The following is a 25,702-nucleotide window of genomic DNA, read 5'->3' as shown; positions in this document are numbered from 1 at the left end:
CCAGTTTGTGGATAAAAGTAGGACCTTAATCCCCATTTCATAGATTTATAGTAAAGCATAGATTATACTGTAACTTACCAGTAGAGGAGGCCATAGATGTTCTCTGGCCAGCACCACCCGAACTGGGGGAATCATTTCTTCGAGACTGCCACACATTATTTGTTTGAGACGAATCTCTACCAGGCCTAACAGACGAAGTAGGTGTACCGTCCACACTATCACGTTTAGGATTATGAGCCACCTGTTTACGATATTGTTTTGAATTAGGCGCTGACGATGCAGCAATACACGAGTCTATATGAGGAGGTGGAGTCACATTTTCACAACCACGATTTGGCACGTTTTCTGTTATCGTAGCACCGGAAGGGCCAGAAACCTGAATTTCAGGTTTGGAGATGTTTGTTTTGCCTTTGGCCCTTTCTGACCATAATTGTAAATATTGATAAATCTGAAGTCTATTTTGTTCTTTTTCTTCTTCGGATAAAACACGGTTTCTAGGTTGTAGTGATGGTACAGGAGCACTATTGAAACTAGCTGAACGCTGTGGAGAAGCCCCATCGTGACTTCTTCTTTTACGCTGTAATTCAGTCACACCCATTGCCGTTCCTAGGCCTCTATCACGGGGTGTCTCTCCAGAAACTGTGGTTGACACCGCACTATCTGAAGGACTAATATAAGATCTGGACATGAGAGCTTGAGACCCAGATCCTGATTGGCTGTTTGAAACAACAGAGTCTATTGATGGAATTCGCGCCAACTGATCTGACAGTGAAGGCATTGAGTTTCTACTGCGGCTTTTTTGTATATGTCGCCTTGGAACATTTGCAAGATCAGGTGAATCTGTGCTTGAGCAGATGCTAGATCTTTGTGAAGGCATAGCACTATTAGCTCCCCATGGGAAGACTTCTTGTTCTCTGGAGAGTTCTTTTGGTTGTTCCCGCACAATTACTGGTTCAGATTGAGGCGCTCCACCTTCAGCACCAAGAACATCGTCCAAATCTTGTCGAGAATTTTCACGTGAACCAGTAAATGTTTCTAAACTATTAAAACTATTTCTATCACTTGTCTGAATCTCCTCTTCTGTATTTGAACTTCCTGTCCCAAGCTGCATGTGAATTGGGCTATATGTGCGTGGGGGGAGGGGAGGGGGAGGCAGTTCTAATTTGTTTGTGGGTTCCTCTCCTAATGAAGAATTTGGACTTCCTGTATTTGATCCAGGTTGACCTTTTGTAGGAGTTATCTTTTCAGCCTTTCTTGGAGGGAGGGGAGGGGCTTCTACAGGTTTCTTACGGGGAGGAAGGGGTGGGGCTCTAACCTTTGCAGCATAAGTTCGGGGAGGTAAAATGGGAGGTTGAGCGTCTTTTGTGTAAAAATTAGAATTCGACGTAGCTGCATTTTGAGATTGAGACACCATGTTCTTGGGTTTAGCCCACACATTTGAATTTGGATCACTTGAGTTTTCTGCATTACAAACAGCAGAGTCAACAATATTCACAATTTCTGCATCACAACTATAACCTGTACTTAGAGACGCCTGTCCACCGAAGCTATATGTCTCTGTTATATCCTGGCCTAACTGACTATCACTGCTATTTTGTAAATTCATAGACGGTGTGGCTGTCGTACACGTAATCGAGCCACCCGAATTATCACTGGATGAGACCAGAGTCAATGATGTGCCCGAATCCGAACTATCAGTCTGATTGTGACAACCAGCACATGCAGCATTTGGCACAACAGATGTATTTGGCGGACTCCCATTGATCGCACTATCTTCGTTAGTCACAGCAGCCTCTTCATCTGTAATACGGCCTCGTGTTAACTGCGCTATAGACACATCTTGTTCTTCAATCACTTCTGATGTATTTTTCCATGTAGATTCAGTATTTTTCGTGAACCCTGGGTCCGTGTGACGATGTCGATGTTGATTATTTCTATTCTGATTAACTTGTGGATCTAGATCTGCTGGTAATGAAGCCTTTCTTTGGTGATTTTTTCGTTTTTTTGTTTGTTCATTTTTTATACCTGAAACAAATAATTGATAATAGATAAAGATTGTAATAAAACCAGAGGAAACCCATGAGGTTAGGCAGGCAGGCAACCTTACGGCTTGTCACATACAAGTGGGATCAAAACAAAGCTACTTGACCATGACAAGACCTTATGATTTATAGCACATTTTATTACTGACACATTGATACAACTTGTACACCCCATGTCTGGTAAAATATAAAATATGGAATATAAAACGAAAAGAAATGAAAAGCCATCTGAAAAAACATCTGATCTTAATAAGGTTCATTAACAAAGTAGAGGTCCAAAACAAAATTTGATGTAGTAGTTTTGCCATCCGGTTAGGAGAGAGAGAGAGAAATGGGGTTTAACGTCCACTCAACACAAACTAGGTCATTTCGGGACTAACATATGGTTAATTTTATTTCAATAATTTGCTTGCGCGTAGGGGTCTTTAGCAGTGGGAGGAAACCGGAGGACCCGGAGAAAACCCACAAGGTTGGACAGGCGACCCTACTCCTTGTCACGTACAACCGGGGAATTGAAACCACGCCAGTTGACTCAATGACAGACTTTATGATACAGCGCGCATGTGCTAACCATTCAGCCATCCACCCCCCCCCCCCCCCCATCCAGCTAGGATAAAATTTACTACTGATCTATAATATTTGTTACCAACTTCAGAAAACAAATCACCACTTTAACAAGGCATTAAAAATCTCATTTTAAGTAAACTTTGTCAGAGAGCCAAGTGTTGTAGACTAATAAATTTTTGTATTAACTAACCTGAGATAATAAGTTGTATGTTGGCCTTAAATTTCAAAGTTCCACTTATATTATCTGATGGATTTCTTCTTGATAAATCTATGCTGAAGTTTGAAGGACTGAAAATATAGAAAAAATCAAATTACCTACAAACATCTACTCTACATGTTCTAATGATAACTGGCATGCAACGAAGTAGTACATTGCAAGATAAATATCTTGTGAAAATAGAAGTTTTAAGAGATTTAAATATTTTGTGAAAAGATAAGAAGTTTTAAGAGATATATCTTGTGGAAAGAGGCGAAGTTTTAAGAGAAATATCATGTGAAAAGGAAAATTTTAAGAGAAATATCTTTTGGAAAGGGAAATTTTAAGATAAATATTTTGTGAAAAGGGAAATTTTAAGGTAGATAAATATCTTAAGAAAAAAAAAAATAAAAAAAAAATAAAGATAAATAACTTGAGAAATGATGGGAGAAAAGGAATATGTGGCTGTATGTATGTTATTCATTGATATTTCTATCCAAATTACCTTTGTGATTGTGACACTTTATCCATGATACGCTGTACTATAACAGAAGCCTTTCCTAGAAATCTGCTAATAGTTGGTCTACTCTTAGAAAATTTATCTTTAATTTCTAAATCTAAAATATCACAAAGCTTGGCATCAACAGTGAATACCTGTCAAAAAGTAAAAAAAATATATATCATTTAATATTTTCATTTAATTATTTTCAAAATGTCTATAAAACATTTTTACTCATACAACAGACATGCAGATATGGACCTTAATTCAAAATATTCTTTAGATAGTAACATATAATCTAAATGATTATAACAAAAAAATTGTGTTAGATGCTTCTTGAGCTCCATATGCATGGATATAAATGAAATATTGATACGGTATCAGCTATGATCTTAGACAAAAACAAGATGGCTGGATGGAACCATTAACAAGCAATGGGAATTTTAGATCGCCATACATATACCTTCATTAAGTATTTGTCAATTTGAATATTTTTGGATAAATATGTGTTTTTACTGAATCCTCTTACACAGTATCCATTAAAAGTAACTATTCCTTTTGAGTTTCTAGGTGTCTGTGTCACTGTGTTAAATCTAGGCAAATAGTTATGGGGAGGGTTAGAACAATACAGCACTTGACAAATGTGAAAATGACCTCCAAGTAATGAAAATGCTCCAGAAAATATCCAACACAAAATCCACAAGAAAATGATTCCATCTGATTCTGCTCAGCTTGAAGATAAGTCTTATTTAAAGTTAAACACAAGCAGTGTGATCACTTGAATCATAAAGTCTTGTGATGTACTATTAATTGACATCATCAAGTCATTATTTATCAATGTGTATTGTTTAAAATGAGCTGATTGTGAAATAAATACATGAAACATGACCATAATAAAATGACACAAATGTACCCTTGTTTCTGTAAATGATACAATCCCTGACACAGCTATTTTTTATTATTTTTCTTGAGACTTACCTCCCCTTCCCAGTGAGGGTTTGTTGTATTAGATTGTATAGATGAGCGGACATCCTTCATATGATGTGGTTTTTGTTCTTGTAATTTACCAGGTAGTGCCTGGATTTTGACATATGGATCAGGATTAAAAAACATTCCTTTCTTTAGGTTTGATGCCTCCAAATCTGTCAAAATAAAATGGAATCAATATAACCTGGAATATTGAACTTTAAAAGAACTAATCCTCTTTGATTTAGGTCTAAATAAATCTTTTAATAATGTACATGCAAGTTGATCTGATATGTTAATTTAATTAGTGATGTTACAAGCTCTACACGATTAAATGGACCGTCTTCATTAGCCCAGTATAGGAGCAGAACAGTAGGACGTTAAACCCCATTTCCATTTCATTTCGTTTGTCAGGAAAAATTGAGTGGTAGTTGGTTTGTAATCTAATTCTAGTTGTTTCATTGCTTAAACCGTTGACAGTTGGCATTATTTCAACATTAAATATTTTTAGCAAAGACAACTATCATCAAAACATAATAATTAATTGAAACAGACAACAAAAGTTTTCAAAATGGCAATATCATCGAATGAAAAAACAGGTTTGATAATAATGCAATTAAGTATTGTGTTCTTCCAACAAATCAACAAAGATTGTACAGTTTATAGAACAATAATAAACAATATCACAGAGCATCATTATTATCTTTGAAATTGTATAATAAAGTACCCTGTTAATTACTTACAGGCTTCCTATTGTTCTTTTATTTCAACAAAACTTGATGTATACATGTACATGTATAATCTAGTTTTAAATGGACTTTGATTTTTCGTTCATAGGTTTTTAAAAGTTATTTACATGGATATAAAGATCAGTACATGTGACATTAATTTATTAACATTCTGACATTTAGCAGCCTACTTCACATATACATGTAGGACAATGCATTCTAGTTCTATTTTAAGATCTAAAAGAATACATTTGTCTATTATATGTAGTTATACTGATTTATGGACATTAAAAATGAAACCAAAATTATCACTCTAATTAATAAAGTCCCCTTTCCTCATTTAATTTCAACCTTCAAAGTACAAAAATGAAATGAAATGAGGTTTAATGTCCTACTATTCTGCTCCGACTGGGCTAATGAAGATGTGCATATGCCATACAATGTGACCTATTCTTATATCGAATTCCAACTGCCAAGGGATCTTTTACGTGCATGCTAATGTGTACAAGGGACCACCTTGGTTGTCTTTTGCCAAGCCCCCCCCCCCCCGATCCTGCACCACTGACAAGGAGCCTTTGTCTAAGTCCTTATCTAAGTAAAAGTAATTCTGTCCTGCATTTTAACTGGTTGGAAATATAACATTTTCTCCAAAAACATGAGCAAACAATTTGTTGTCTAATTCATAATAGTCATTTGGCATGGTAGCGATTTATCAATAGCAACCTGTCATGGGAGGATGATACAATACATACAAAAAATCCCACCGAACTTTTTGGCACACAACAAAGCGGATCTTTTTAATGTTATCCTCATTCTCTCAGAACTTATATTTATTCCCACTGACACAGTAACCCAGGTATCATTTAATCTTGTTTATCTAGCACTATTTTTTTGGACATTCGTTTAATATCAAATCTTTGTTTAAAAATCATCTAATTTGTACTGATTAATTTTGATAATGAGTGTCCAATTTACAAGTATTTAATTTCCTGACCACTGTTCAAAAATTAATCATTATACATCATTAATCAATTGGGTTGTTTATTTTTTAACAGTGATTGAGAAATTAAACAATTGTAAATTGGACACTCATTATCAAAATTGAATGGTCAGAAGTACAAATTAAACGATTTATGGCAATTTTAAACAGTTTTTACGAATTTTTAAACAAAGATTGGATATTAAACGAATGTGATAGAAATTAGTGCTAGATACACAAGATTAAATAATAAATGGGTTACAGTGTGAATAAATTAGGTTTTGATGCCTTGTCAGTAAAAAAAAAAAAAAAAAAAATGACTTTTATGTTTGTATCAATACAGCACTTCCTCTAGCCTTGTTTATCCTTACTTAGCTTAACATAGTGAAATATACAGGTAATTACAGATTGTGATAAATGTAACCAGGACTACGATAAAAAGTGAAAGAAGGAAATGAACCATTCAAGATACATGTATGGGTACATGTACCAGCTATTGAGAGAAAATTAAACATTAATAATGTTAGTTACAGGTGTTTTTTGATTCATTATTTTCATTGGAATAATCAATGTTTTTGTCAATACAGTATACAGATTGAATTATCAAGAAAATCTATTTTTTTTTTTTTTTTTTTAGAACGCAAATTTAAAGCAAGTTATGAACGGGAATAAATTCATTTTAATAGAATCAATATGAATCCATTGCACAATGCAATATTGTGAAAGATGAATCTCTAATAGGAATATCGTTCAATATTTATAAAGTTATGTTGAATTGAAATTTCATTGATATATGCTGCTCGCTATGTGATAAATGAAATGAAATTGGGAGAGAGAGAGAGAAATAGGGTTTAACGTCCACTCGGCACAAACTAGGTCATTTCAGGACTAACGTATGGTTTAATTTTATTTCAATAATTCGCTTGCACGTAGGGGTCTTTAGCAGTGGGAGGAAACCGGAGGACCAGGAGAAAACCCACGAGGTTGGACAGGCGACTCTACTCCTTGTCACGTACAACTGGGGATTCGAAACCATGCCAGTTGACTCAATGACAGCCCATTGACAGGCGTTATGATACAGCATGCACGTGCTAACCATCTGGCCATCCAACCCCCCGAAATGAAATTGGGTATACAGGTAATGTTCTACTGTTCTTTTCCGACTGGGCTAATGAAGATGGGCATACTCCATACAGGGTGCTGTGAGGGAAATTTTGCCCTGGCAGCGGCACTATGGTCTACTCTTATATCAAATTCCAACTGGCAGGGGATCTTTTACATGCACGCCAACGTATACACGGGTCCTCGGTTTTTCGTCCCATCCGAAGGATTAAACGGCTGTTCTTGTCAGGCCCTTCGTCCTGCACCCACTACCAAGGGAAACCACGCCGGAAAATCTTGATCAACTTTCTCGGCCAATTCTGGGATCGAACAAGCAACCTCCTGCCTAGCGAGCCAGTGTCTTACCCACTTAGCCACCGTGGCTCCCCGCTATGTAATAAGCCTGTTGTCATTTTGTTCTGGGCGAACAGCTGATAATCCTTTTTTAAATCAGATTGAATCCAAGATGGTGAACAGTGAAAATTTGAGATATTAATTTCAGCGAAAAAAGCAAATGATGCATCATTACTTTAATAATTTGGGATTACAGATTATGTATACAATTACATTGTAAACCCAACATGTGGTTATACCTTATCATTTTACAATTTATGAATGATCTACATATTTCAATTTATGAATGGCTATATTTCATTCTAATGGAATATACATACTGCATAGTTAATAGTTTAGTGTTACAGATTTTATATACAATTAAACACGACATATGGTACATAGCTGATCATTTTACAATTATTCAACTACCTAATCATATACACATTATTATTAGTGACCATTTGTAAACATAAATATTTGGTAATGTAATGTAGCAACACATTTATAAAGCCACTGAACTCTAACATGTCTGGTACTACATGTACATACAGTTCCTCCCAAATTTTTTGGACCGAAATCGCCGCGACGCGGTGAAAAAAACCTCTCAGAATTCTCTTAGATTTCACGGTGAAATTTCGCTTGATTCCGCGGCGATTTTTCTCTAAGATTCGCTAGGAATTCACTGTGTTTCTCTAGGAATTCACCGTGTTTCGATAAGAATACATCGTGTTTTGCCGTGCTTCCCGCAAGGAATTAGCGAGCCTACCTTAAGCTAAGGTTGAACCAATATTGTCTATAATAAATTAAAGGAGTTGTAATATAGTAATGCTCCCGGGAAACGTGTACATGTATAATGTACAGGCAGGTTTGAATAACAAATGAGTTAGGTAATCTTGGGAAGACATTTACCGGCATTCTGTATCGGTTAGGATTTTTTCCCCAACGCACTTTATACATACATAACGCCGGCCAAAATGTATGCAAACTATGAACAACTTACAATTTTTTAAACATATCAATTCATCTTCGTTTATAACTTAGATGTAATCCGTCAATTTGGGGCTGCTATCAAATCCAAACTTTAAATTATATAAATGAGCTTTTACACATTACTTCATTACTCGCAGCTTCGGTTAATCTAAATCAATCATCCATACAGCACGTACAGTAAATCACTCCGCGGGTCACTTAACGGTATGTTACGTGGTCAGAAACGCGCCAAAAGATTGGGACTACATGTATATTCTTACGCTGTTTTACTCGGTGAATAATATCCGCTGTGACAATATACATCTACTTTATGTCACCCAATTCATTTCGGTGGGAGCAGATATTGAATAAAGCCATTTCACACACACATACGTGTACATTACATGCGCCTCATATATTTATACAATATCCACGAGTGTGTTAATTCTCGTCTTCACCCTGTTATAATTTACTTATTTTGAGTACACTTTCTGAATGATTCCATTCTTTTGTACGTCCAACTTGTCGATTTCCTACTGCATATACATGTACCCTGCAGTCCATGCGAAATGATATTTTTTTTACTGGACATTTGGGCAGGTATTATTCCAACTATTGCTGGACCGAATGAGATTTTACTGGTCCAAAAAAGTTCATACCAAAAATATGCATAAAATAAGTAATAATGGCCTAAAACTCGAAAAACAACAAACAGTATTTTCATTCTATTGTTACTTAATATTATCTATGATACACGTAAATCATTATTATTTTCTATCAACAATAGCTTGGACTTATAATTAAATTTTTATCGCGCCAATATTTACAATCGTTTTACTGTTCTATAAATAGACTGCGTAAATAAAATATAATCCCTTAGATGACAATCGAGTCTACCAGAAGCCAATGTTATTAATACAATGAAAGGTCTTTCGTTTTAGTCTGGATTAACCAAGCCTACTACTTACTAGACTAGCTCGATATACGGTACTACATGTACGTACTCGAGATAAGATTTTGTTTACATTTTAAACAATAGTGAAATTAACACAATAAATTAAACGAGAATTCAACAGTCCGTGCACGAAGTGCCGTCAGTCAGTGCCAATGCGGCGATGATTTAATATTTGTAAGTTGAGTGTCCGTTAACCCGTCCACAAGCAAACCCGTCCACGGTTAAGGTAATACCGGTACTTGACTTCTATATTATTTAATTCATGAGAATAGATCACTTTTACTCATTGGTTGTTTATATTGTTTCATTTACCTAATAATCAACTAGCTTGGCTCGCCATCCCGACAGCGATTAGTGTTTTGAAATACGGACACTCAGACACTGACATTTAAAAGTTGATACTTTATTTCGTTTTAATGAATGCTCCCTGTAAATTAATTCCCATGGTTACTCCCTGTAAAAATTACCGCCATTTTATTTCGTGCATACATGTGAAGAGGAAGACATGTTTCCATGTATTTGTGTACTAGTCGTTTCATTTTAAATACCGGTAAATCTACCCTTCAGGTACATATTCAATTATTAAGATTTTCGCAGTAGTATCATATGACTGTTTTATATGTATTTAACAGAGTTTAATGTCATTCGGTGAAATAGTTACTTAAGTTGTTATTAGGCTATATATAATAAGTGAAATGAAGAAAGGTATTAGTAAAGATAGGTTAAGGATTTATCTATTGTGTTTTATGCCTGTAAGCCTATATTTGTTATTTGTTTGCCTTTCAAGAATATTGCATATTTATGTCGGGTTGGGATTCTGAGAGCCTTTGTTTATCTTATATTTCAGAACGCTTTATACACAGAGAAAATTAAATAAAGTGTTAGAAGCATTTATACCGGTTATTTGTTGAGAATTTCAAACCAATTAGTTCGAGTTCAAATTCTTTATTCCTTTAAGCCAAAGACTCATCAGGTATAACATATAGTACAAACAAATAAATAAATACAATATGTACAAAAACAATATAGTTCACCGATGTTTTTGTAATAAAGAACAATAGTATTGTTTGTTGATTAGCGTTATGATTTTAGACAAAATGGTAAGTTCACCAATGTTTTTGTAATAAAGTAGACCCGTATTGTTTGTTAATTGACTTTATCCCATGATTTAAAAAATTGGCGATGGTTAATATTGGCTCAAAAATAATTCCTTAAATTGCGCCGGGGCCCCTTTTAGATTAATTGAATTCGCATAAAAACAACAAAGAGTGGCTACGTGCGATTTTATTCTTTGATCTTGATACACGGGACATTTCTGTTATTCAAACAAATCTGCACGAGAATGACAACACACAAGTTGACAGTTACCATTGGTTTGGGGTTCATGAAGAATAGGCTCTTCTATCGAGCCTACCGTTATTCTTTTCTAAAATAAAATGAGTGCCTTGGATTTTTGTGTGGATTTGATAGCGGTTATACTTTACTAATATTCTCTGACATCGGAGACTTGTGTCGCGTTCATTTCATTTTTGCGGTAAGTACGAGCTTCTTATGTCTGATTTGTCCGGTTGCAAGTTCTATTTGTCACTATTGTGACTTTCGCAGTGTACCCCCTCCCACCCATATTATTTTAATACGTCATAATGCATTATTATCATATACCGGTGACAGTCAAGATTTGCTAAATACTTTTTGCCAAGTAACACAGTCTAAGAATATATAGTCCCCGTGTCGAACCCAACATCTCATGTTTTAACGCGTTTCTGACCACATGACGTACGGTTAACCGCATTGCGGAGTGATTTACATGTATGGCACTGTGATTTATGAATGGTTGATTTAGATTAACTGAAGCTGCGAGTAATGAAGTTATGTGTAAAATCTCATCGAATATAATTTAAAGTTTGGATTTGATAGCAGCCAATAAGATGAAATGATACGTTTAAAAAATTGTAAGTTATTCATTGTTTGCATACACGTACATTGTGGCACCACGTTATACATGTACAGTGTGTTAGAAATACGACCGTAGCTGCCTCGCCAACGGTTAACATATCTTGTATTCAAATTAAATAAATTACATTTTTCGTCAACATGCTTACATCGGGATGATATCGGCACTCAAGCGATTCACCGTGTTTCACCGCGAAATACCATAATTCACCGCGAAACACCCTATTTCGCGGTGATTTGGCTAGCTGCCGTTTCGCTAGCGATTCTCCAAGATTCCACCGTGAAATAGAGTGTTTTTCCGCGGTGTTCGGCGATTATAGTCCCAAACTCCAGCACTGTAGTGTAGAAATCATTGGATAAACTACAAAACAGTGTTTATATAATGTGATAACCTAATAGCCTCAAACCAGTATCCAATTATAATATGATAGTAGTATAACATGTACATGTAATATTATACTAAACAATCATGATAAATTGATTGATGTATAGTAGTTAATTAGTAACATATTATCAATATATACTTACAGGGGTCTTTAGAACTGGGGGGGGGGGGGAGTAGCCCAAGAAAACCAATATGGTTAGTCAGACAACCCTACTCCTTGGTAACAGGCCTTGTGATCCACAGTGTGCATCAGACCACAATGATAAATGCAAGTAGTTCGTTATTATACTTACCAGTTATTATAACACGAAATAACGCATCTTCTTCTTCTGGTGATGATGAGCCATTAACTGATATACTACCCTACAATAAAAAAAAATTATATATAATATATTTCACATTCAATAACATACTACCCTTGGATATAAATATTACATATAATATTATATTTCACATTTAATTACACATAATATTATCTACATTCAATTACCTACATTGTATTAACAATATATATTATAACATTGTTTCACATTCAATTATGTGGTCTGGTGTTAAAATTTAGGATTTTTTAAAATAAAAATTTGGATCTGAACATTATACAAGTAAGACCAGGAAGTCTAGCAGCAAATTTGGTTCTTCGATTTTGTGACTACACCATTTTGCACTGACTAGTTTTTCTTTTCATTTTGAACTACAAAGTTGAATAAATCCAAATCAGAAAATAATACATGTTTTCTTATTCTCGAATCTGATATTAAGTAATCAAGTATTGTCTGTCTGTGAGCTATCATTAATGCTGATGGATTATTAACACTGCAAAACAATGGCTGACTATAATAATGTTATCACTGACTATACATGTACACAAAGCAAATCATTTTATTAAATTCTTTGTTGCTATATTATTTAGTAATATCTTTGCAATAAATGTTCTACTGAAATCTGACATGCTATGTGATGTATAGAATATCAACATATTGAAATTGGTATGACACAAAGGGAGCTTATATAAAGACAACTTGATATCAAATAAAATCATACTTTTGAAAAATCATGACATTGACAACAACTTCACATTCCAATTGATTATTTTGTTCAAAGTAAAGGATATTATGTTCTGTTAAACATCAGAAATTTATATTGTAACTGGTCAAATTTTGTGCATTAATTACTTGAATGCTGTCTGGTAACAAATTTTTGTGCAATTTAATTTTGCAAGGAATTCCATTGTTGAATTGTAATGACGACAAAAATATACACTATAAATAATACAAGTATGTACACATGGCTATCATGGCAATTACATGTAGGGAGAGCGCAGAATTTGGGGATTACATTATCGCCAACCACATATTGTACATGTATGGAAACTGAAAGTTTGTATTTCTTTGAAAAAGAAGTACAAGGCTAGCATAAGGGTTTCTTACTCGTCTGATTCATAAAAATATATCTGGGGTGACTCCTTTAATGTGTGTTTGTTATCAGCAAAAACCGAAGCATGTGGTACCAAACCAGATTTCTTTTCCAAATCGTTCAAATAAATTAAATAGCATTTATTTGTAAAATAACAAAATATTGTTATAAATTAAATATTTATGCCCTTGGTATTATCATATGAAGCTGTCTGTATACAAATTTTGGCATGAGTTTATCTTGTTTTGGAAAGAGCCCTAGATTAGTTAATGTTTAATTACTGGTAACTACTGTAGACTAAGACATGCACATGGTTTACTTCAACCTGAGAGATGCATAAATGTAATACTTAGATAAAGAGCTGGTCATTTTATAATTTTATAATAGTTCAAAAATTAATAATGAAAAATGAATATATTGAAAATTTCAGTCTAATTATTTTGTTCTGAGCGAAGTTATGAATGTTTGAAATTTTGACAACCAATAACGCAAATAGTCTCTATTGTCAAGTACTATTGTTACAATATAATCGATGTATCGACTTTCCATTTTAAAGAATATACCGCAGTTATTGTCTAATCCACTTAATATCTCAGCCGTCTAATGGTCTAGCGAGTTGATTATGGGTTTATCATGTGAATAAATATCTGAATAATAATTTATATAACATTTCATATTTGAAGCCAGAAAAAAAAGAACCACAATAGGCAGATTTAGCTCTTTAATAACACCCCTTTAAAATGTGAATCACAAAATTTTTTCAGCTGTAAAAAAAACCAAGATAAATATAGTGATAAATCAAATGATTATATCTGTATGTACAATAGTAACTGCCTAGTCATTCAACAAGACATTTTTAATAAAATGTAAACTAATACATTTGTGTCTTCCCTCTAGCATAAACAAACAATGTTTTCTATTTTATACATGTACCGGTACAATTGGCTTTAGTTATTTTACTATACTGTAATATATTTTTGTTTTCAATTGTAACTGGTTTAATCAAAAAATGTTGTGGTGGTTTTATATTAAGACCCATGGGTACATGTATCTGATTTATTTTAGTTACATTTCACAGTAATTACATATATATGACATTCTATTATTTCTACTATAGAATCATCTTAACAAATGTATCTTAATGAACAACCTCTAAATGAAATATGTATTACCGTGTACATGTAACTAACAGTACGCGGTCAAAAATTACAATATTTGAATTTGAATGTCAATTAAGACTATAGAAATTTGATCATTTTTCTTTTGTCTACAGAAAATACATGTATATAAAAATATTAATCTTATGAAATCAACTAATATTCAAAAATTAAAGAAAATGTAATGATTTGAAAAATTTACAACTTCAAGAAATCTACCGGTAGGCCTAAAACAGATAATCAGATTTGAACAGAATATTCAAATAGCATTCAAATAATGACTGAATATTCAAATAGTAAAACTAACATTTATCTTCATTGTTCATATCCATTCACAACATCTCTGCTCACATGCCAAAGTTTAATAAGTTTAATATTAACATACTCTCATTTAATAGGTTCTATTTTTAAACGGGTAGGGACTGGGATCAATGATGTAAAAGTGTGTCATTTTGAAATAATGTTAATGAAACTTGAAGTTGAATGAATTAATTCATAAAACAAGGAACTGATACTTGAGGGGTGTATTTTTAGAGCATTCACATTCACTCCCTTTCTCCAATTTCACGTAAATGGCATAGAAAACCTGGAAATCCCAACCCATATTATGTACCACACGTAAACATTTCTTGATGAAAACTGCAGAAGCATTGTTTGAAGAAGAGCAGAAGCTTGTCTTACAGGAAATCAGAGGTCAGCTAATTTAATAGGCCAATTTCCATTGGTTGACCATGAATAGCGACCTATTAAGGAAATGAGGGGTCAAGTTGATTAGAGAAAATCAAACATTGAAACAATCGACCAACTGTAGTAGTTTGGTAGTATATTATGTAGTAAGCTTACTTTTAATCTATATCAACATAGATGTACGACAAACTAGAAAATGGGAACAGGATCAGCATAATTAATTAAAACAATTAGTAGTTGCGTATGGGTTTATTAGTAATTAAGGAGGCAACATTAAAATTCTCATTATGAAATTAAATTAAATTTTTTTTTTAGATAAAAGTTAAAACCAACGTAAACTTCCAATAGCCATAAAGTCAATAAAAACTAGAAGCTTATTTCGAAAGACTACAGTCACACCAAGATGGCAGAAGAGATCAATAGAAACTAATGGCTATAAATTACATTGTACATGTATGTTTGGGCAAATGACAATCTGGTTAAAACATAGATCCAATTTCGTTTCGTTTTTATAGTTCAAAATTTCGATTTTACTTGTCTTTACTACACTTGGTCGTTGGATCTGGAAGCGTTGTTATTTAACTTGTGTTCTGCTTGAAATGAGGGGTCAGCCAATCAAATGGTCTGTCGAATCGAGCGTTTGACCTTTTTTGCACGGAATTGTGGGTAGACATTAGCGGCAATAGAAATCAAAACAAAGCATAGAACGTGAACTCCCACTATAACTTGTTAGTTAGATCTACATGTAGTGTAGGCCATCGAAAGTATAAAAAACGAAACGAAATATAGATCTTTATTTTAATTAGATTGGGCAAATGATGATATACATTTAAAGGACTTTTAAACAATTTTGTTGTTTAGTATTGTGTACATGTAATTTTAACTGTGAATGATCTTAAACTTTACATTTTATTTTGTCCATTTATATTCGCAAAAATTTTATTATTATGACAATCTAAACATATCTTATTCTGTTTTATTCAGCTGCAATTTTCAAGGATAAAGAAACAGAAATGTTTAAAAAAAAATTCTAATCTTACCCTTCTTCCTGGATGTGGATTAACGAGAACTATCATAGGACTTGTAGCTAAAACATCTCCAGTACTCCCTTGATAATATTTAAAACATAGTTCGGATTCAGCTGTAAATATAAATAATCTGTTCAATGGAATAGTTACACAATGGGGAATGATATGTTATTTCAATTCTCAACTCAAGTTCCCCGAAATGAGCATGGTCTTTACAAATTCTAAATCAAGAAATTACATTAATGACCTACTGAAGACAACATAATATGCAGATCTACTGAAGACAATATAATATGCAGTCCATTCCATCATCCATAGTCTTGCAAGTAGCTTAGTGTTTCATTATGCACTTATGTGCGGAAACTGGACATTGAGCACTGAAAGATTTGACCTGTATTTTGAGAAGATCCTCTATCAGTCTGATAATGATGTAAAAATAACAATAAAACATTAATTTGTTTCTCACCTTCTATAAAATTATGACTAATGGCATCAATATCCCATTGAATTTGACCGGTATGACCTCCGTTGACGCCACGATTCTTACAATCAACAAATTTAGTTGAAACTGTTTCACCTAAAATTGAAAATAATTTTCAAAAATTATCACCGGATTTTGAATAAAGAAGGCAGGGAGAAATTTTGTAAATTGTATCATAATTATATACATGAAGTTCTTGATCATGTTTACACAAACTTAGAAATTAATCAATAAATGTCAACACATGTATAAGAAATGTGTACATGTATAAGAGAAATTAGGCTAACTCCAGTCTACAGAAACTGTATGAAAGTAATAGTTATTTCATGATAATGCACTAATTACATGTACAATAAATCGTGCAAGATAAATTTAATCTGGCATGAGAATTATTGAAAATCTCTTAAGTTGCAAAGAAATTACATCTCAAAACATGTTTTCTGTCCTGTGTGCTGAATGTGCAGATTCAAGCCAGTTTAAAGTGTTTTTCTTGGTCTTAGCTATGGTTTGCAATAGCAACAAAGTACATGTAGTGTTTACACATATATTTAAATGTGTGTATTTGTTTTTTTGAATTTTTTGGCACTGGGCAATCAGTTATTCAATAGTAATAAAATTAATATTCAAATTCAAAAGAAACTATATCAATCTGAGAAGTACAAATAGGAGAAGATACAATGGAATCAAATATTCGAATAGCATTCAAATAGTAAATTTTGCATTTGATGTGACCAGTACAATCTGGACATGTCTTCTGTCAGTAATGTAACATCAAAGAACAGCACAATTATAACCAAGTGAGGAGGTAAATCACAACAGTCATGTAAGATGCATTATAGTAAGAGTTACATGTATACATGTACCTGCCAATTGCAGGTCTTTTTTCTGACAAAATTTTATGTTAATTATTATTTAGACATTTACTAACATGTCAAGCCTATAACCAACTCTCTAGTTCATCGGATGGCCAAGATTCAAATACCTGCGAGTTTTAAAAATTTAACAATAAAATTTACTATCGATTGTCAAGGACACCACACCGTCAATCTGTCATAACTTTGCCCAGAATAATGTAGTTTGAATGGAATTTCTAATACATATATATTTTTATTTTTTGATTATGTATTTTTGATCTATTATAGCAGGAACGGCCAGTTCTTTATCTAAATCTTACATAATGCTTCTTTAAATGAGAAAATTGAAACAATGCATTAATAATGCATTAGAAGAACTGCAGACAGTCTATAGGGATATGTAAATTGTATGCAAATAGAAAAATATGGCTGCATAAATTTTGTCACAGATAAGAAAAATGTCACCTACAAATAAGCTTATATTACGTGGTACATGTACATTACAACAACCCATGTATTTGAGGTTTTTACAAATCTATTCAAATTCACTGCATGATTACTGCATTATGTAAAGTCAATGTCAAACTACATTTTGAGCTTTACAAAAACACACTTACGTAGATACATGTACTTAAGCAATGGAAGGCAGCATTTCTGCTTCGATAGGTCACTAAACATAGTTTCAAAATCAATGGGACAAACCTTTAGGAAATAAACCAATCCAGTCTCTAGCTCCAACATCTTCTCTTACATCCCAGGATACAGTAATATATCTATCTTTACCTATCGTAAACTTATATTTATCTACCGATAGCACAGACCATGACTGCTCACTCATAAAGTTAAGGGTCGAGTCACTGTTTGACCTCTCGCGTATTGGCGTCTCTATATCTGACAAACTTGATTTTCTTGTGACAGGAATAGACAAATCATCCACAGAACTGTAGTCTGAGTTCTTACTTTTAGGCAGCATCGCTTCCGCCATTTTTATATTGATATTGAACTGAACACTTATATTTTGAACATTTTAAAAAAAATAACACACATTTTACGGTTCAGGAACAGACATTCTAATTCTAAAATTAAAACCATTCACTAGTTTAATATCACACTTGTCAACTCAACATGAATAATTTTACTGGCAAAACCATCATTAAGCAGGTTTAAATCTGGCCTTGTTTCTTTTTTACTCCACAGTGACCAAACAGCAATTTTCTCTTTTTCAAATGTTGATCCATATTGTTTATTGACAAACCTAGAACAAACAAAATAAATTTAAAACGCATATCAATTTCCATCTACCTGTAGAGCATGCATTCATTTGCCTTCATATATGATTAGTTGGTGTACACTGTGTATTAAAATACATGGGATATGACTGATACATGTGCATGTATGTGCACTGTATATTCAGTTTAGGTTATGAGGAAATAACCCTAATACTAATAGATCTAATACCGAAATGGCCTTTATATAATATTATGGTCGACATAAAATAAACAGGATAGATGGACCTACATTTGCAGTATTACAAGGTGGATATTGAGTTTTATTGCACAGTAAAATATTGATTGTGTACATAGCATGTCTTTAAATATAAGCATTCTCATAAGCATAATGCTCATAACTTTATAATGAGTACATACTTCCAGACATGTCAAAAGTGTGCATTCAGTCTTTCGCTCAGCCTGCTGAACTCTAGTATCAATAACATGAACTTGATGATAACGACTACATGTACCTGTAGACAAATGACATTCACGAAGCCAGTTTGTTTACATTTGATAGAAAAAACATCCAACCATTGAATAAAAATTTGAATTAATTACCAAAGATGTGTTCGTGTATACATGTGGACTGAATATTCTATTGAATAACTCCAAATGGTTTAATAATAAAATACAGGGATTCTCTGTGTTTGAATCAATGAATTTCAGTGAATGAAGATAATGAACATATATCATCTTATGAAGTTATACTTATAATAAATGAAAGATCTGCAAAACTACAGGGTCTTTTATACGATTTTCAGAATAAACCACAGAGATTAAACGTAAAATAACATATTGCTGAAGACTTCCAAATAGAGACTATCTATAATTTACATCATAAGGTAATAACAATAGTTTTGTTTGCCTACATTTGATGTATATGTACATGTATTTGACATTTACATGATGATCAGTAGTAAAAAAATTTAACACTAACTTTATAATAGTTAACTTCTCAAGTCTCTATTAAATTAGAATTTGTGGGCTAACAGTGTAACAATAATAAATGTGTACATGTTCGCCAATCAGCAATGAAAATAACTAAATTTCATAATGAATGCAAGAGCAATATGAAAGAGGTCACATAATGTTTAAAAAAAAAACAAAAAAAAACAACATCCATACATGTACATGAAGGAAAATAAATATACAAAAAAAACCCACTCTAGCCATGAATGAATAACTCCTTTCAGTAGAAGGGGCATCAGATACATTTAAATGGTGTGTTGATAAAATATTATTTCTTTAATAGGAAAGAGATTTAGAAGGCCTCAATTATAGGAAAAAGGGATGTAGGCATGCAAGATCTTATTTAACAAAATATATTGCACCTCTTCATAGTAATCTTGAACTAAAAATAACTTTTTACTGTACAAATATTTAGTAACAAGTAGATCAATGCTGTGCAAGTATTGTACATGCACATTTTCTTTTTATCTAAAAGTTTCGGCTATAAATTATATGTTTGGTGTCGCCTGAGTGATTTTTGGATTATATAAATTTTAAGTAACTATCAGTATAGATAACAAACCTTATCTCTCCACCCTGTGTGTTTCGAGATAAGAAATGGTGCTATTGACATCAACAACGTAGCACATGCGGGAGCGATTCGCACCCGGCATTTGTAAACAAAATTGACAATATTTTTAATCAAAACAACAATTCATTTATTGTTATTTATAATATTTCTGCCACACCCAACTACAATTAAGGATATAATCCTAATGTACCTGAAACGGGTACAAATCCCCTCATTTTAAATCAAAGCGACAGTAGATTGCTTTTTCCGACATTTTAAATTTACGTCTGTAACACATAAAGGCGGGGCATCGTGTGCAATTGCCAATCAAAGTACCTCATGTAATCTGATCAGAGTTGCGCAGTAGTAATATGCCGTAATTATGAACGTCTGAATCAATTTTGATAAAAACATCGCTTGATTTACTTTATTGTCAATATTTGCTGATAAATGAATGTTGTTTCAGTAGATTGGACTGCATATGTGTAATAAGTACTAATAGTATAAAATTAACTTATTTTTAAGATGGTACATGCATTAATAAAGAAATTGAGTTTGCCACTTGGAACTAAAGGCATCCAATTGTAGCTAAAAACAAGCACATCAGTATATCTCAGTGTTTTTAGTTACATTCTCGTAGTTACTACCGGTACTGTAATGTAGAAATCACTTTTCCTCATTCATTTATCTAAATATCTACATGTATATCAGATTCTTCTACACATATTTCTTAGTAATGACATTAACAATATATAATCATACTCTAAATAAGAAAATAGTATTCTGACTTGTTATTACCGGTACTTCAATTCAAGGCAAGTTGAAAATAAATAATATCATTATGGCAATTATGGCCAAACTTTTTTCCTGACCACATGATGATCATCATAAATAAAATTTGTATAACAAGTTTAATATGCCAAGTAGAAAATCTGGTTGTCGAAGTGAATGCATGATAACTCAGAAAACATGTTGCCCATCCCACCTTCTCTTTTATTTGATCCTCATCATCAACTGAACTTGATGACTTGTGGCTGTCAGTGTCAGAACAGAATACTGTCCATGATGCTGATATATTCTGATCTTATAGCGGTCTTTGTAAAATAATTAATTGTAGAATTTGTACAATAAAGCTATCTTCTACTATAAAATTGATATGAATATTGAAAACATGTAGTAGCTCTCTGCTAGAACGTCGGGATGTTAAATTACTCCTGACTGACAGCTTTAATGAGAAAAACGTTCCGTTCGTCAATCTCACCTGACATACTGACTTCCTGCCTGCTAACGCCATATCTAGGGCGTTTTACAACAAGTCTGTGACATTCCCGTCAACATCGCCATTTTGCCGTTATGTCTCGTTATGGTCTACTTTTATCGTTCCATAAGAAGATAAGAAATTCCACTTAAAATGTCATAAAACGAGAGAAAACAAGCTACATTACCAGCTATGTCCTCCATTGCTTCGGAAAGCACGCTGGGAATTCTTTTCCATTTCCGGTTCTCAAAAATTGCGGGAAATTGAAAGTAGAGTTAAAGTATCACGACTCCGCGTCTTAGATTTATGCGGGGAAATGGACGGAAACATTAAAGCGCCAAGCGGTACTCTAATTTGGCTGGTCGGCAGTTTGATCAGTTTGAATTTTATGAGTATAGAGTGGAATCGGGTATTTAGGTTGTTTGCAAAAAAGAGAGATAAATCTGTAATTTACAAGAAAAAAAAAAAAAAAAAAAGAGAGAAAAATCTACAATGTACTGTAGACTAGGCAACAAGAAAATAAATTTTAAAGTTTTATTTAATATTTTATTTCAAAATAACCGCAGGCCTAGACGTATCTAGCTAATTATCGAAAATCCATGTTGTAACCTACGTAGTTAAAGTAAGGTATTTTCATGGGCGTTCCTTTAAACCACTGAAAATTAAGTGTAGGATAAAGCATGAGACTGAGGTTATGCTGGGGAAAGAAAAACTGAAGAAAATCATCCGAGAAAAAGAAAAACCGAGGCCGGCAGGCCGAGGTTTTTCTGTCGAGGGTTTTTTCTGAAGATTTACTTCCCCAGCATAACCGAAGTCGAGGACTTTATCTTGCTTATAAACCGTCTAGGTTTACATGTACGCAAAATGAGAATATCCCATAATTCCCCTAAGAAAAACCTTAGATCACGTTTTCTTATGGAGAAAAAAAACCTACCCTGGAAGAATACCCTGTTACAGGTTTAAAGAAAAACTTTCAGAAGAATAACCCCAAATTCCCCTGTATATATTCAAAGCCGCCCTCGACTTTCAGACCTCAAGTTATTCCGTGCATAGAATATACCCCAAAGATTAAAGAGATTTACCGTTGCACGTTTATAAAGTCTATAAACACGTCATTTATATGGATTGAGAAATCCCTTGCAAACTACAATATTGTGAAAGGTGAATTTATGAAAAGAATATCAATCTAAAACCGGTTCAATAATTCCAAATATGACGGAACATTTGTTAACATTCGGCATCCCCAGACGATATAAACGGGATACGGTCAACATGCAGAAATACGGTACCGTGGGGTACCTTTATTTAATCCTAGAGAAAATCTTTTGATATGACTCCTGCTAATACGATTGAACCCAACCCGGAGTTTATCTAGCGTTAATATTTTGATTTCTTAATTAATTGTTAAATAATCAACATGGTTTAATTTTAGCGTGCGATAATACCAAATTCTCCAAATTTCCATGCACTTTTAATTCTTAGGGGTCCCCCACGCTTGTTCACAAGACCTTTGTAATGTATATAAACAGTGATCTATAATATTTTGATATTCTGTTGCATTATTGTAGGCCCCACTAAATGTATCTTTCCCGCAGCAAAACGTTAGAAGTACGGAAGCCTACACGTACATTTCTCTCTGCAATGCGGGTCAGAAGAATTTTTTTTGTATAGGCAGAAACATTTCAGAATACCATTATTCTAAACGGTCTATCCACAAAAAGAAAAAAAAAGAAACTCTACAGCTTTCATTTCCCACCACAGCGTAGATCCAGGATTATGTGTATGAAATTGCTTATTTTCAATTTAGCCGGTATGATCCCTTTCAAAATTCACAGTCGTTCGTATTTCACTTGAAGAGTTAAATATCAGTACCTTCCTGGGCCAGAATTTTTGAAATTGCTTGACTAGCTTTCAGATAGTTCCTTTAGGAACGGGCAGAGATAAAACGATGGCCACTATTGAAATTCAGAGCCGCCCATCAGTTACTTTTGGAATTAATACCTTGTCATTAAAAGCTTTGTAATCAAAGTCAGCATTTTTGACATTTTGCCTTTCAAACTTGCTGAGATTCTTTTCAAAACCCCAAAACATTAAAATGGAGACACTCTTTACAAACTCTATATAATCGACAACTGCAGAGCCGGCCGGGCAGAAGTAATTTCTGATGCATAGGTTCCTGAAGCTCCTGGGGGGGGGGGGGGACGCATTTTGAGAGATTTCTGGCTAATTATATTACTCAGCATTGAAGTGAAGTTTTAATTGTTTTCTACATCCGTTACCATTAAGCCAGGATCGATGGTGGTTTCCCGTGATACCGAATTGGAAAACTATATGCATAATGACATAGCCTACACCCACTGTGTGAATGCGATGGATATAATTTGCACGTGGAATGGACGACCGTGTATTCGATTCTTGTAATGCATCTATACTTCCACTTAAAATATGCGCTAAAATCCACATCACAATAGGGAAATGTTCATAAGTGCTGACCACACACCAAGCATGCTACAAGACAAAACACACATGATAATGTCCTATTTAAAGACAACGTTTGAAAAGATAGGTCTTGAGGTTTGATTTAAAGGAAGTTAATGTTTCAGCAGACTTGAATTTTAGGGGTAAGAAATTCCAAAACGTTGCAGAGATATTATATGAAAAAGATCTGGCTCCAAATGTTTTCAATTTGTATTTGGGTTTCTCAAGCGGATATTGACCATTAGAACGTAGGGAACCTGGAACAACAATGTCCTGTAGATACGATGGAGCCATTTTTGACAGTTTGAAATGTTAAAGAGAGTACTTTAAATTCCACCTGTTCCTGAATTCTAAGCCAATATAGAATGTTCAGAACTAAGACATGTGAGAACGCAGTTTAGGCCCAGTGACGATTCTGGCACAGCGCAGACCTTCCATAAGTAGCTGATCCATTATAAGAAAAGTTTTTGGTTTTTTTTACAGATAAAGCGAAAGGGATAATTGAATCATTGACATTAAGGGAAGTGATTTCACATTTCTGGAGTCGAGCAGGAGGTGGAACCAACGGTTGCCATGCAAGACACGCCCACGTTTTGCAGGATATGGATAGAAAACAAGTTAAAAATAAATGTGATTTTTTGTACAATCAGGGGCCATAATCCAGGAAGTTACGGTCCGATATGCACGAATATCGAAAGGAACAGAGGTCTTTTGGATATAAACATATATTTTAAGTTTCATCAAAATCAGATAAAAATTGTGACTTCTAGAGGGTCCAAAATCCTAGTATAACATACTTTTACAGTCCGATTTTTACGAAATTCGAACTCAACCATCATTAGGGTGTAATGGTGATATATTTAAACGGTTTTATAAATCTCATAATCCAGGAAGTTAAGATCCGATATGCGCGAATATAGGAAGGAACCGAGATCTTTAGGTTATAAACATACATTTCAAGTTTCATCAAAATCGAATAAAAATTGTGACTTCTAGCTATAGAGGTCAACAAACTTAGTATTACATACTTTTAGACTATTTGCATACAAGGAGCGACCATTTTGTCTGACAGTTTCGGTCGGATATTTACGAAATTCGATCTCAACCTTCATTTGGGTGTAACAGTTATATATCGGGGGCTAAGTGAGAGGGACGCGACGACCAGCTTTGTGTAATGGTTTAAAGTGTTTGCGCCCTCTTGAGTTTTTGCGCCCCCCTCGCAAATTGCATAAAATCATACAGGTTCAATTTGGTTTCCAAATTATAATCATCATGCTCAACCAGTGTCAAACATATACAAATCAGCTCTAGCATATGCCACACAGGCCAATATCACTGGGAGGGGTTGCCACCCCACCCCTTCCCTGCACACACATATTTTTGGGGGTTTTGTTTTGGCGGGGGGGGGGGGGCGGACGGGATCTTGTTCCTCATGCATAATCATGGGTCACCACACCCCTGTGATATATTTAATCTGTGTTTAAAAAAGACTACAAATTGTGACTTTTAGAGGGTCCACAAGTTGCCATAATCCAGGAAGTTACGTTCCGATATGCGCGATTATCAAAATCGACTGAGATCTTTGTGATATAAACATAACTTTAAAGTTTCATTAAAATCGGATCAAAATAAAATTTGTGATCTCTGGAGGATCGACAGTAATGTGTTCGAACGTTTTTTTTGTTAAATCAGATAAAAAATTGTGACTTCTAGAGGGAAAACAAGCTAAAAATGCAAATGTTCGTACAATCAAAGGCCATAATCCACGAAGTTATGATCCGCTATGCGCGAATATCGAAATGAACCAAGATCTTTGGGTTATACACACACATTTCAAGTTTCATCAATATTCAATATCAGATGAAAATTGTGATCTCTAA

At 33.9% G+C, this 25,702-nt stretch overlaps 1 protein-coding gene across 1 annotated transcript in view; it reads right to left on the bottom strand.

Annotated features, from left to right (window-relative positions):
- Positions 1 to 21,542, bottom strand: part of LOC126832602 (E3 ubiquitin-protein ligase HECW2) — a 42,851-nt gene extending 21,309 nt beyond the window's left edge. Inside the window, exons 1-9 of the mRNA XM_056103286.1 lie at positions 21,348 to 21,542; positions 17,999 to 18,551; positions 16,428 to 16,538; positions 15,974 to 16,074; positions 11,970 to 12,039; positions 4,283 to 4,446; positions 3,311 to 3,459; positions 2,800 to 2,897; positions 79 to 2,025 (exon numbers count right to left, since the gene is read on the bottom strand). Coding sequence (XP_055959261.1) covers positions 79 to 2,025; positions 2,800 to 2,897; positions 3,311 to 3,459; positions 4,283 to 4,446; positions 11,970 to 12,039; positions 15,974 to 16,074; positions 16,428 to 16,538; positions 17,999 to 18,281 — 2,923 coding nt within the window. The 5' untranslated portion in view covers positions 18,282 to 18,551; positions 21,348 to 21,542. The remainder of the gene's footprint in view (positions 1 to 78; positions 2,026 to 2,799; positions 2,898 to 3,310; positions 3,460 to 4,282; positions 4,447 to 11,969; positions 12,040 to 15,973; positions 16,075 to 16,427; positions 16,539 to 17,998; positions 18,552 to 21,347) is intronic.
- Between the last annotated feature and the right edge of the window lie 4,160 nt (positions 21,543 to 25,702).

The sequence above is a fragment of the Patella vulgata genome, chromosome 9 (assembly GCF_932274485.2).
Source record: "Patella vulgata chromosome 9, xgPatVulg1.2, whole genome shotgun sequence".
NCBI classification, from domain to species: Eukaryota; Metazoa; Mollusca; class Gastropoda; family Patellidae; genus Patella; species Patella vulgata.
The sequence above is the reverse complement of the archived record's forward strand: the minus strand, read 5'-3'. Positions and strand labels throughout refer to the sequence as shown.